The sequence below is a fragment of the Suricata suricatta genome, chromosome 14 (assembly GCF_006229205.1).
Source record: "Suricata suricatta isolate VVHF042 chromosome 14, meerkat_22Aug2017_6uvM2_HiC, whole genome shotgun sequence".
In the NCBI taxonomy this organism is placed as follows: Eukaryota; Metazoa; Chordata; class Mammalia; order Carnivora; family Herpestidae; genus Suricata; species Suricata suricatta.
This window is the reverse complement of record NC_043713.1, coordinates 26,602,847-26,616,073: the sequence shown is the minus strand read 5'-3', so window position 1 is coordinate 26,616,073 and position 13,227 is coordinate 26,602,847. Positions and strand designations below refer to the sequence as shown.

At 48.7% G+C, this 13,227-nt stretch overlaps 1 protein-coding gene across 4 annotated transcripts in view; it reads left to right on the top strand.

The window, feature by feature from the left end:
• The window catches only part of RNF165 (ring finger protein 165), a 103,640-nt gene that overhangs the window by 87,211 nt on the left and 3,202 nt on the right, over positions 1-13,227 (top strand). For all 4 annotated transcript variants that reach the window (XM_029922182.1, XM_029922183.1, XM_029922185.1 and 1 more), the window contains exons 2-6: positions 764-1,079; positions 2,922-3,032; positions 7,769-7,898; positions 9,797-9,901; positions 10,452-10,547. In XM_029922182.1, coding sequence (XP_029778042.1) covers positions 764-1,079; positions 2,922-3,032; positions 7,769-7,898; positions 9,797-9,901; positions 10,452-10,547 — 758 coding nt within the window. The remainder of the gene's footprint in view (positions 1-763; positions 1,080-2,921; positions 3,033-7,768; positions 7,899-9,796; positions 9,902-10,451; positions 10,548-13,227) is intronic.

Sequence of the window (13,227 nt, the reverse complement as noted above, 5' to 3'; positions counted from 1 at the left end):
TGCCCCCATTTCAGTGGGGTTAAGGAAGGAGCAGATATGTGCTGAACCTGCCACGTTTAGCAGGAAGCCCCTGTGAACGTTTCTGGAGTGCCAAGTTCCCTTCTTTGTCTTAACAAAGGACTCCCAGGCTGAGAGCTGGATCTTTCCTGTCATCAAGGTCAATTTTATTTAGAAAAGTCGTGGAGACTAGATTAAATGTACCCTGAGTCCAGCTCACTGGTGGAAATGGTTGCTTTTAAGTAAATTATAACATCGTAACAAATTATTTAACTTTTATTGAAATAAAAATGATGTTTCATGATTAGTCTTTTTCCCGAAGCTGCATGGAAAACAACGTCTGGTTTTTCCATCTCTGGAAGTTTGGACTCCCGGGGGCTGGATCCTTGGTGAGGCTGGACTCCCCCCGTTCTCTAGCTAGGTGGCATCTGTGAAAACAGGCAGGAGGGTCAGTGAGGTTGCCTGGGAAGAGTCTAATTCAAGAAAGCTAAACTGCCTCCCGGGGCATCACACCTCCTTTAGCAAGTGTGTTGATTTTTAAAAGGATGCTTGGGTATCTGTTATTAAATGAAACACTCTTCTCCCCTCCAACACATAGAGCACAGAGCCTCTACCTGGTGGCATTAAAGGTGGCCACGTGTGTCTCAGCAATGACACTGCTGTGTTGCAGTGAAATGCGGGAGTCTTACAGCCGCAGGGTGTCCCCTCTGTCTGGGAGGGGCACAGGGCGGATCCTCACCGAGTCTTCTCTGTCCTTCCTCTCCAGGTGCCCCCTTTCAAAGGTCTCAGCATCCTCACGCTACCTCCTGCCGCCACTTCCACCTGGGCCCCCCGCAGCCGCAGCAGCTGGCCCCCGACTTCCCCCTGGCCCATCCCGTGCAGTCGCAGCCGGGCCTCAGCGCCCACATGGCCCCGGCCCACCAGCACAGTGGCACCCTGCACCAGTCGCTGACTCCGCTGCCCACCCTGCAGTTCCAGGACGTCACAGGTCCCTCCTTCCTACCTCAGGCCCTGCACCAGCAATACCTCCTGCAGCAGCAGCTCCTGGAAGCCCAGCACCGCAGGCTCGTCTCACACCCGAGGTGGGTGCTGCTGGGGTCCCCCGGGGTGGGGGTGGGGGAGGGGCCTAGGGCAGGATGCCTGGCTTCGCGCCCCCACTCCCCCGCCCAGGACTGGGCAGGCAGTCACCACGTGGGTTTCCGCACAGGGGCATGGGGGTGCGGGTGTACAGCTTTTGTTCCAGTAAGGGGCGTTCATGCCACCTGGACCCCATACGGGTTCCCTGGGTAGCTAGTGTGTGTCCTTGTCGCACCACCCAGGCGTAGGGACAGGGACTGGGTAACTGGTGGTTTCTAATGCTCACGGCGGACTTTTGCACGGTGTGAGAGATGGGAAACCTTATGTCTCCTTGAGCTTCATGATCACCTGATTCTAACACCTCAGTTCCCTAAGGGACACCAAAGGACGTGGCTTGCCTCCGCCCTGCTGCTGAAGAGTCCCTGGGCTGGTTGAGGGGCACAGCTATGAAACAGATGGAGAATAAAATTAGATGATACTAATCAGATAGGTCTGAAGGGCTGTGGGACCCTGGGCAAGTCACTTCACCTCTCTGAGCCTCAACTGTTAAGAGAAAGAGATTATATCAGTGGTTCTCAAATATTTTTGCCTTAGGACCCTTTACACCCTTAAACATTTTTTTTAATGTTTATTTTTGAGAGAGAAAGAGAGAGAATGAATAAGCGAGGGAGGGGCAGAGAGAAAGGGAGACACAGAATCCAAAGCACGCTCCAGGCTCTGAATTGTCAGCACAGAGCCAGACGCTGGGCTCGAACCACGAGATCATGACCCAAGCCCAAGTTGATTGCTTAACCAACTGTGCCACCCAGACACCCCAGGACCCTTTACACTCTTAAAAATTATTGAGAATTACACAACCTTCTGTTTATGTGGGTTATGACTATTAAAACTTACCACGATGGACGTTAAAACTCAGAAATTTTGAAACCACTTATTAATTCACTTAAAACTACAATAACAAACTCATGCCAACACCAATAGTATCTTTTTGGGAAAAGAGCTATATAGAAATATAATGAGAAGAGGGGCATTTTTTTTTTACATATTTGCAAATCTCTTTAATGCCTGGGTCAATAGAAGACAGCTGTGTTCTCATGTCTGTTTCTGCATATTCAATCTGTTGCAGAATCACATTTGGTTTCTAGAAAACTTCACCATTCACTTATGAGAGAATGAGAGTAAAAAAGCAGATAACGTCCTAGTATTATTATGAAAATAGCTTTGACCTCACAAACCCCATGAAGGGGTCTCAGGGATCCCCAGGGGTGCTAGGCACACACACTGAAGACGACTAGACCTGAACATCTCTAAGGCTCTAAGCCTCCATGATGGTAGAGCTTGAGGTGCAGGGTGGAGATGAATATTGTGGCAGGTGAGAGGGACAAGAGGTTACCGTGCTTGGAGTGTTCAGGGAGGCCTTCCTGCAGGCAGTGGCTTTCACCGGGGCTATGAAAGCTCGGCAGGCCGTGGAGAAGGGTGGTGGAGAGGGGTGCACAGCTGTGGGAGGGCCTGCAGGAGGCCTATCTATGTGTCTTGGAGACAGCCTACCAAATTCAGAGGGAAGAAGTAGAAGAGGGAGCAGAGGAGGTGGGAGACTTTGGGTGGGACAGGTGGCCTGCAGCAGACACACCCAGGAGAAGCCTCAGAATAACGGGCAGGCCCTGGACCCCAGGAGTGGCTAGGCTGCTGCCAAGCTGGGCAGTGTCCTTGGAGTTTGGGAAGAGAGGCAGAACCCACTGATCTGTAGGCTGTAGGCTCAGGTAGGTTAGGGCTGTGCAGCGGTCCAGGGAGCTGGGCTGGCCATGGGCAGCCCTGACATCACGGGCCTTTCTTCCCTTCCTGTGCAGGCGGAGTCAGGAGCGTGTGTCTGTCCACCCCCATCGCCTCCACCCCAGCTTCGACTTTGGCCACCAACTCCAGACGCCTCAGCCCAGGTACTTGGCTGAGGGTACTGACTGGTGAGTCTTTGGGGTCCCTAAGTGAGGGAGGGAAGGGGGTGGGAAGAAGGTCTTGCCTGATCCATGGAGATCCTGTTTCCTTCACCTTGAATGGTGCAGGAGGCCTAGTTCTCAAGCTCCTGCCTTTGTCTGTGCCCCAAGTCACCCTCAAGGCCAGATAACCCCCAGTGGCCCTGGTTTCAGCAATTAGCTCATTATGTGACTGGATATCATCGTGTACTCAGCTTGGGGCTCTGTGCTCGTGGTCCTGCAAGGGAGGAGGGGACAGATATACAGAACATCTCCCAAGGTCAATGAAAGCTGGGAACGCTGGGAGTTCCTGGGAGGCAGGCAGAAAGGAGAGTCTCAGGAGCTAGCTAGTCAGGGAAAGCTTCCTGGAGGGGGTGGGCCTTGAGGGATCCACAGAGAAGAGCCAGGGCCAGCCAGCAAGACCAGACACAGGCTCGCAGAGGCAGAGGGTTGGAGGGTTGGAGGTAACAACTTGGGAGAGAAGCTGGGGAGAGAGATTGAGAGCTTTGCCTGGTGTCCTTCTAGGCACCAGGTCCCTGTGAGGTCTTCCACCATCTCTCGCACGTGAGACAGAGGTCTTTGCTGTCCTGGGATGCAGTGTTGCTTGCTTTTGGGCCCTCCATCCTACCTGACTCTCTGGTTCTAGCTCAAGAGTTGACCTACATAATCTAGAGTCAGATTCAAACACCCAAACCCTTGAAAAAGACATGTCGTTTACTGAAGTACTTAGGTTTAAAGGGCATAATGCTTGTAATTTATTTTTAAATAATTCAGAAAAAATACCTGCGGAGAAATGTGTGTGTGTAGACGTGTGTATACATGGAGAGAGAGAGAAAAAGAAATAAAAAAATGCAGTAAAGAGTAAAGCACTAGCACTGGGGAGTCTGGGCGAAGGGTATCCAGGAATTCTTTGTGCTGGTCTTACAACTTTGAGGTCAAAAATGTTTCTTAAACGAAGTTAAAAACAAACAAAAAATTTCTATGGGAAGGGATGGACTATTAGAAAAAAAAAAGACCTACACTGTGTCATTTTTCAGCCATTAGGCAAACTGGACATCCAGGAATAAATGGTTCAAAAGCTGGAAATTCTGGTTGATTACATGTGCCAGGTGCTTCCACGGGCAGGAAATAGTTGTTCTGGCACATTCTGCCGTCTCCCAGCCCTCTGCTGGTTCTTGGGGACACTCTGTTAAATTGAACACTTCCTTAAAAGGCAGGCTGCATGGTGGCCAACTTCAGCCCAGGCTTTTTCTAATTAGCAGATTCAAATCAGGAAGATTTAATTGCAGTTTGGATTGAATTCTGTCCCTCGGCAATCAAGGCCATCCGACTGAATTCAATTCAGCACACGCCGAGTGATTTGAACAAACATGTTGGGGCCAGTGCAGCAGGTTGGGACCGGGTAGGTGACATGGGTGAGTGGAGAGCGGTGGCCTAGGGAGGTGTCAGGAGCAGTGCGAGTGTGAGCCCTGCCAGCCTGCCTGCTCTGGCCAGACCTCCTGTCCTCCTGCAGCTCAATCACCCTGCCCTTCTGACCCCTGTTTGCCAAAGAAACATAAAGACTGAGGCCCTGAGAGGCCTCAGTGGGGAACAGGGAAGGCCTGTGCCCCACGTCACACCTGGGTCCACCCTGGGCTTTCTCGGCCTGGCCTGGCCCCCTTACTTTAGGATATGCGAACCCTACCTAGGCAGCTTCTCTTAGCTGGGCACCCTAGCCCCAGAGTGTGTGGGAGTAGCAGATCTTGGAGGATCAATCCCAAATATGCCCCCTTTTGGGTCCATGCCTGATAACGCAACCCTGACCTTGAGCTCCAATATCTCTGTCCTCACAGTGCTCCTTCTCTGACTCAGTCCTGGCTTCAGAGTTCCAACTCTGATGCCCTGTTCTGACTAGCCACCCCCCCCAACCCCAGCCCTGCCCAGGCAGAGCCTGCCAGAGGCCCCTGGGACCTGTGAGGTGGGGCAGGGAACGAGAGCCTCCTACTATCCTTCCTTGCAGGCAGCTCTTCCCCTGCCAAGCCTCCAGAGTCACCTGTGAGATGGTGCCAGCACGGAAGCTGCCTGGGAAGAACATAAGGGTCTGTGTAGCAACCAGACCACAGCATGTTTCAAGGTCATTGATAGAGGAAAATAAAGCTTAGCTTCAGATATATATTCTAGAAAGAGAGAGAGAAGGTGTGCAAGCAGGGGGGAGGAGCAGAGGGAGAGAGAGAATCCCAAGCAGGCTCCACACCCCATGAGCCCAACATGGGGGTCAATCCATGACCCTGGGATCATGACCTGAGCCTAAATCAAGAGTTGGACACTCAATCACCTGAGCCACCCAGGCACTCCAAGTTTAGCTTGGTATTTAGACGAGCTGACATGAGCTGTACTTTGAGACAATGCCCACAGGAAATCTCCAGGCCACCATTCTGGGTTAACCCTGTGGCTCTAGGGCGGTAGGGTATTTCTGTGACCTTTTTCAACCCTCAGCCAGGTTCTCACAGTCGGGGGCAGCAGCAGAAAGGTGGGAGACACTGCTTCTCCAGGGGCTGATGTGTCCCAGGGCAAGTCCCAATCCAGGCTTCTTTTGTGCTTGATGAGCATCCCCTTTTCAGAGACCCTGGGTTTAGGGAGGAGTTTTCTGGTGATATGATAAGAGGGATATCCCAGAGACCACCCAGATCCTGGGCAGGTCATCCCACTCATCTGAGGGTCAAGGTGCCTCCCCAGTTAGCATTCTTGCAATTGGGTCAACTCTGTTCCAAGTTCCTTTGGACTTTGCTTTTGGTAGAATTCCCTGCATGTCTCTTTGCTGCTTTGACTTTGGTGGCCCCCTGAGGCTGCCAAGTAAATACTGACAGCAAGAGCTTCGGCCACATGAGGGTGCACCATGGAACACCTTTCCCCAGGGTAAGTCAATGGAATGAGCCCAGGCAAGGCTTAGAACCCAGGTGGCCCAAACTGGCTTGTCTTGGACCTTGGGTAAGGCACAGCGCTCTTCAGGCCCACGATGGACCTGGGGAACCCCGGGGCTGGATTAGTGGATTTCTAAGTTTGCCTCCAACAGGATCCAAGAATTTAGCTCATTTCCCAAATGAAAGACTTATGAATTGTTATTCTAGGGATTTGGGCTATTATATTCAGGAAACACGGGACTACATGTACATTGTGATACATATGTGTATCATGGCTAGAAACAGAAATTCCTTTAATGCTGAATGCCCCTCATATCATTTATTAAAATGTATTTGTTAAAGAATTTGGGCTGCTGCTTCTGCGGACTTTCTCCATTTCTGGGTTTAACTAGTTGCACTTGTGTTCTGGTGTATCCCTCAAGACGTCCCTCATGTTTTCTGTTTCCTGTGCTTTGGTACATAGATCAAGGTTTGAGAAGATTCAGGTTCAGCTCTTACTATTTCTTGGCAAAAATCCTTCACAGAAGGTGTGTTCTTCCAGCAGAAATCTGGTTGCCTTTCCTTCTGTGATGGTAACAACAATTGATCTGTGCCAGAAGCCTTTACTCCAGTAGGGGCTGCAAAAAAGTGACGATTCAATCATTGCTTACTCCTTTATTAGCTAGGAGGCTTTTACAAAGAGAAATTTCCCTTCATCAGTCATTTGATTACCCTCAAGTACAGTTAATAGAGGAAAGGCAGGATAAATGTTCTGTTCTCTCCCTTTCTTTGCTAGTTTTCAAAGTTTGGGTTCCCTGACAGGCTTCAGGGGACCCAGTTTTTTTTTTTTTTTTTTTTTTAGCCTCCCATAGCCTATGTGATGGGTTTCCATCTGTTGTAATTATGCTCGTTGACTTGTCAGATGTCCAGGCTGGCCAGTGGGAACCTCTCCAGGATGGTTCCTGAATCCTTTTGACCTCTGACCCGAGATAACTTCCTTTCTTGCACTTATCACAAGACGTTTCAAAACATTTTGTGCGTTTTCTGCCCCAGACCTGATATTAACATTTTCCCAAGGAGCCCTGGTTCCTTTGCAGTCATATTGACTGGTTAATTTTTTTTAATTTTTTAAAAAGTGTATTCACTTCTTATTTCTGAGACTGAGAGCATAGGCTGGGTAGGGGCAGAGAGAGAAAGGGAGACACAGAATCTGAAGCATGCTCCAGGCTCTGAGCTGTCAGCACGGAGCCCAAAGCAGGGCTTGAACTCATACACCGTGAGATCATGACCTGAGCCGAAGTTGGATGCTTAACCGACTGAGCCACCCAGGTGCCCCACTGACTGGTTAATTTTTAAGGGAATTGAGTTTTCCTGTACTTGTGGGAGTGGGGCCTGGGGTCCAGGATAGATTTTCCAGACCGCTCTAGAGGTCTGTCGCTCTTCTGTGGTTTTCTCTGAATACGGCTTCTGCTCCCACCTCTGCCTCATTGTCTTCCCTTTACTCCGTATCCCTCCCCCATCAGCTCTATTTGGATTCTTCTTTCAGCCTTTCTGTCAGGGCTGGGCTTTATCTTGGGAGGGAGATTTGGTGCACTATTTTTAAGTTTTGTGAAGCATACACCATTCCAGCCCCTTCAGGCCTGGGAGACTCCTTTCCTCCTCTGAGTCCCTGTTTTCAGCACTATAAAGAGAGGGCAAGAGGTTGGTGATGCCAAGCCCCTTGCAGCTTTGGTGGTTTGTGACTCTGACTCTTGTCCCTGAGCTTGAGGTCTGAGGTCCGTCCTCCAGACCCCCATCAGAAGGCTGAGTCACACCACCCTGTGGTTCACTGTGGCCTCGTCCCTGCAGGGATCTCAGCGTGGACGCCGGCTTGAGCCCTGCCCAGTTCCAGGTGCGGCCCATCCCCCAGCACTATCAGCATTACCTAGCGACTCCTCGAATGCACCACTTTCCCAGAAACTCCTCCTCCACGCAGATGGTGAGTGGAATGGGTGCTGATGGGGGGCTAAGGCAGCGGCTCCCCTGGGTCCTGCTGTCATGCTGCCCTCCCCTCCCCACTCCTATTTCCGCTCTGGCTCCATGGCACCTGCTGGGCTAAAGGCAGTGGTGTGGCGGGAGGAGTGGGGTGCTGGAGGAGGGCAGAGGGGCACGTGGCAGGCTGTGGTCTGTGGGAAGAAGCCAAAGACTAAGAACGGTCTGGCAGTCCCTCATTATGACCTCATTTAATTAATTTCTTGGACTCAGTGCCTCCCTGGGCTTTGATTTTGCTTATCTTTGAACTGGGATGAAGATGCCTGTTTCGTCCTTCTCACGCGGCTGTTGTGAGGGACAAAGGAGACCCCACAGGTGGTTCTTGGGCCCTGCCTGCTGATCCAGTACTGCTTTCGGCAGGGGGCTGGCCTGTGTCACCGCAGGCACTGGGACCGCAGAAAGGGGCAGGGGGTTTGGGGGCCTTCCAGTCCCTGGTGATGCGAGCTAAGCGGGGTGACGTTGGATATTCCATTAAAACAGCAAAAGACAGATTGCAAAGTCTTATCTCCAAACAGCTGCTTCACAATTTCACCTTCCAGCCCTTGCCTCTGCCATTAACCACTCAGTTCTTCAGTCTTCGTATTTGTCAAATGAGAGCCTTGGATGAGTAATCTCTGAAGCCCTTGTCAGCTCTGAGGTTCGATGGTGTGTGTCGTGAGGCACCGTCTCCTAAGAAAAAAAGCTAACGTTTGTCGGGCACTGATGGCCTGGCAGGCACTGTTCTAAGTACTTTGTGTGAATTATTCATAACCGTACACAAAAGGGCATTATTCCTGGTTACAGATTGGGAAACTGAGGTACAGGGAAGTTAACTCACAAGGTCCATGCAGGGAGGAGCTGTGATGGAGACCTGGTGCCTCTGACGCAAAGCTGGCACCAGGGGGAGGGGAGAGGGGCGGGGCCCTGCCAGCACAGGGTGAGATTCCATTTTTACTTAACCTTTTCATATTTTGTTCACTATGGACTTTTCACATTAATTTCGATTTAGAAAATATTGCATTAAGCTATTGATTAAGATACTGATTAGTGAGTCTTTAGTGCTTCAATTTTGTGCTCTCACCTGCCCCTCCTAGTCAGGACCCTGGCCCAAGCTCTTCATGATATAAGGCAGTGCTGAGTGGAGGGGAAGGAAGTGGCCCGCGGCCACCCAACTGCCTGGGTTTGAAATTGTGGTTCTGCCAACTTGGTTGCATAATGTGGGCACTTACTTTATCTATTTGCGTCTCACTTGTCCTATCAGTAAAATGGGGATATTAATTGCACCCCAATTCTAGATCAGATGAGATCATTAAATTAATTATGTAAAGTGCTTAGATAGGGCCCACCATGAAATAAATGCCCAGTCATCTTAGTTATTTTACTAATTATACTAGCATATAGCATATATATTTACTAATTTATATATTTTTTCGATATTTATCCATCTATTTTTGAGAGAGAGAACATGTGTGTGCATGAGTTGGGGAGGGGCAGAGAGAGAGGGATAAAGAGAATCCCAAGCAGCCTCTGTGCTGTCAGCACAGAGCCTGATGCATGGCTCGAACCTACAGACTGCGAGATCATGACCTGATCCAAAACCAGGAATCAGATGCCTAACCAACTGAGCCACCTAGATGCTCCTAATTTATATTTACCTTATTGATTTTGTTATGTTTTTTTCTGGGGCTAGTCGAGTACAGGCTTGGTTCTTGATGAGGAGAGGAGGACAGAGGAGTAGGAAAGGTAGAACTTCTGCCTGAAGAATTGTGAGGCTGTGCAGATTGGTGGTTACGGGGGTGGTGGTGAGGAGTTGGATGCTGGGCTCATGCACCCTGGAATCCCACCTGAGCATTCTCTCCCCAACAGGTCGTCCATGAAATCCGAAACTACCCTTACCCTCAGCTTCACTTCCTTGCTCTCCAGGGACTGAACCCCAGCAGACACACCTCTGCAGTGCGGGAGAGCTACGAGGTATGCCTGCCCCTCTGTCTGGCTCCAGCTGGGTTGGTGGAGACACCATTATTGTTCATTATCCCCTCCCCCTTTCCCCTGCTGGTGAGTAGAGCATGGGAGGTTGCAGGAAGCTTCAGGGCTGAGAGTAAGAGAGAGAAAAAGAGTAGAGATGTGGGGGTCTTTGAGTATCAGACAAGTTCTTCCTAATGGCTATGTGAATGCTTCCTGCCAACATCTTTTTTTTAATGTTTTTTTATTTATTTTTGAGAGATAGAGAGAGACAGCACAAGGAGGGGAGGGTCAGAGAGAGTGAGGGTACAGAATGTGAAGCAGGCTCGAGGCTCTGAGCTAGCTGTCAGCAAAGAGCCCACCGTGGGTCTTGAATCCACAAACTGTGAGATCATGACCTGAGCTGAAGTCAGACGCTTAACCAACTGAGCCACCCAGATGCCCCCCTGCTAACATCTTTCAGTGTCCCTCCTCCTTACTCTGTGTGTGTGTGTGTGTGTGTGTGTGTGTGTATGAGCTTATACGTGCAGGGTTCGCATGTCCACATTTTTCTCTGCAGGAGCTGCTGCAACTTGAGGACAGGTTGGGAAATGTGACCCGGGGAGCCGTACAGAACACCATCGAGAGGTTCACCTTCCCCCACAAATACAAGAAGGTGCGTCTGCAAGCAGGTCAGCCTGCATAGTTGAGGGGCTGTGGTTAGATGCTCTGAAGCTGTGATGCTTTCCCAGGGTCTCCTCCCTTGTCTCTGTCAGGTGTGACCAGGAGGGAGGATGGGGGTGGCTCTCTTCATAAAGGAGAAGGGCTGGGTGTGTGGTCCACGTGGACTTATGAGTGGGTGTATTAGGTAGGGGTACAGGTATGTGGATATTTGTATCTGAAGGAGGTGGGCAAAGGGAGCACCTGCAGTGAAGGCTAAGATTTATCTTGGAAGAAGTCCTATCCCCCGTGTGGACAGATGGGCAACTAAGGCTTCAGACCAGGGGTTTCCAATCCTCATTGACCAGCAGGGTCAGCTGGGGAGCTTTTAAAGCCACACAACCACAGGCTCTACCTTAAGCCTGTAGAGGTAGACTCTCTAGGGTTATTGCTTAGGAATGTGGAGTAGGATTAGAACCCAGAGATCTTATTTTTAAAATATTTTTAAATGCAAATAAATTTAAAAAATTTTTTGAAAGCAACCAAGATGTCCTACAATAAGTGAATGAATAAACAAACTGTGGTACATCCATACAATGGAATATTATTCCATGATTTTTAAAAACGAGCTATTAAGTCATGGAAAAATATGTCGGCACCTTAAGTGCTTATTATTAAGTGAAAGAAGCCAGCCTGAAAAGGTGGCATACTGTACGATTCTAACTATATAGCATTCTGGAAAAGGTAAAATGAAATGATTAAAAGATCTCCCTTGTAGCCAGGGGCTCTGGGGGGAGGGATAGATGAATGAATGGATGGGTGACAGGGTATTTTAAGTGAAACTATCATATTTACTGTAATGGTGGACACATGACATTGTGCATTTTTCAAAACCTGTAGAATTCTACAACACAAAGAGTGAACCCTAATGTAAACCAATGTTCTTCAATTAATAACAGTGTATCACTATTGGTCCATCCACTGTAACAGATGCAAGATGTTAATAATAGGGCAAAGTGTGTGTGTGTGTGTGTGTGTGTGTGTGTGTGTGTGTGTGTGTGTTGAGAGGGGGAGGGATTTGGGAATGTGCTGTGTTTTCTGCTCAATTTTAACATAAACTAAAACTGCCCTACAAAATAAATTCTGCTATGGAAACAAGTGTTAAATAATTTTTTCAAATTTGAGAATTAAAAGCTGGACAAGTGCTGAGAAACTTGGAGTGGGAAAATGCTCATTGTGGTCAAGCCAGAGCCCATTGTCACCTCTTCATGAGGTGCTAGAGCACAGTGGTTGTGATCACCAGGTGTTGGAGTCAGACAGGGCCAGCTTTTAATTTCAATTTTAATTTACTACTATCTCTGTTTGGGCTGCTATAACAAATACCACCAGCTGGTGGGCTTAAAGAGTAGTCATTTATTTCTCATAGTTCTGGGGGCTTCTTGCTGGATCCATACATGGCAGAGAGAGAGGAAGCTCTGGTGGCATTTCCTCTCCTTATAGGGGCACTAATCCCATCCCAGGGGCTCTGTCTTCATGGCCTCATCTAGACCTAATTAGTTCCCAGAGGCCCCATCTCCCAATACCATCACATTGGAGGGTAGGGCGTCAGTATATGAATTTGGGGATGAGAGGCACAGACATTCAGCCTATAACTACTGCTGATAGCTAGGTACTTTTCTGACCCCCTCCCTGCCTTTTATAATGTAAAATAGGAATGATGTGTTAGTAGCGACCACAAGGGGTGCTCCAGGGATTCAGTGGGATAATGCATAGAACAGCTTAGTACAGTGCCTGGCATCTGGTGAGTGATCAAGAATGGTGAGCCACTCTTCCCTTGATATAAGACTCGCTTGTCCAAGGCTTGCACAGGTTCCACGGAGTCAGTGTCAAAGACTATGAATTTTGGTCTGTGCAGGCCAAGACAGAGGCATTGGATTCATTCATAAGTGATTTCAACCGACATTTATTATCTACAATGTGTCCTATATGGGTAGTGTGTTCATAGAGGAAATGACAGTATTTCAGTAACTAAAGGTGTCATCTGCAAGTGCAAGATGATCATTCTCTGCAGGGAAAGCTTTAGGCTATTAGAGGGCAACATGGAAGGAAGGAGCGGCGTGTTCAGGAGCCCAGAGCAGTTTCCACCATCACTGACCAAGGCGTCCTCACTCCTGCCAGGGCCACACTCTCACCTGCCCTCAGGCAGCATGCCATGAGGAGACAGAAACAGAATGAGAAGGGAATGTCGACCAAGCCAATGATATAAAGAGTTGAGGCAAAAATGATGAGAATAAAGGGAGAATTAGGGGCATAGAATATTATAAAAAAGAAACAAGAAGAAATAAAAATATGAAAGGATAAAGTTTAGGAACCAACAAAATTGTGAAGAAAACTGAAAATGTAAACCAAGAGGGTGCCTGGGTGGCTCAGTCAGTTAAGCTTCCAAATCTATCTTGGCTCAGGTCATGGGTTTGAGCCCCATGTCAGGTTCTATGCTGATGGCTGTCTCTTTCAAAATAAATAAATAAATAAACTTAAAAAGAATTTTAACTGAGAGTCAAGTAATACAAGACAAAACAAAAAATATTTTACAATGGCAATGATAAGAATAAAAAATATAAAAGAAATATAGTCATGTAGAAAAATGTTAAAAAATAAGAATTAGACAAAGCTATGAAAGCAACAAGGGGTACCTG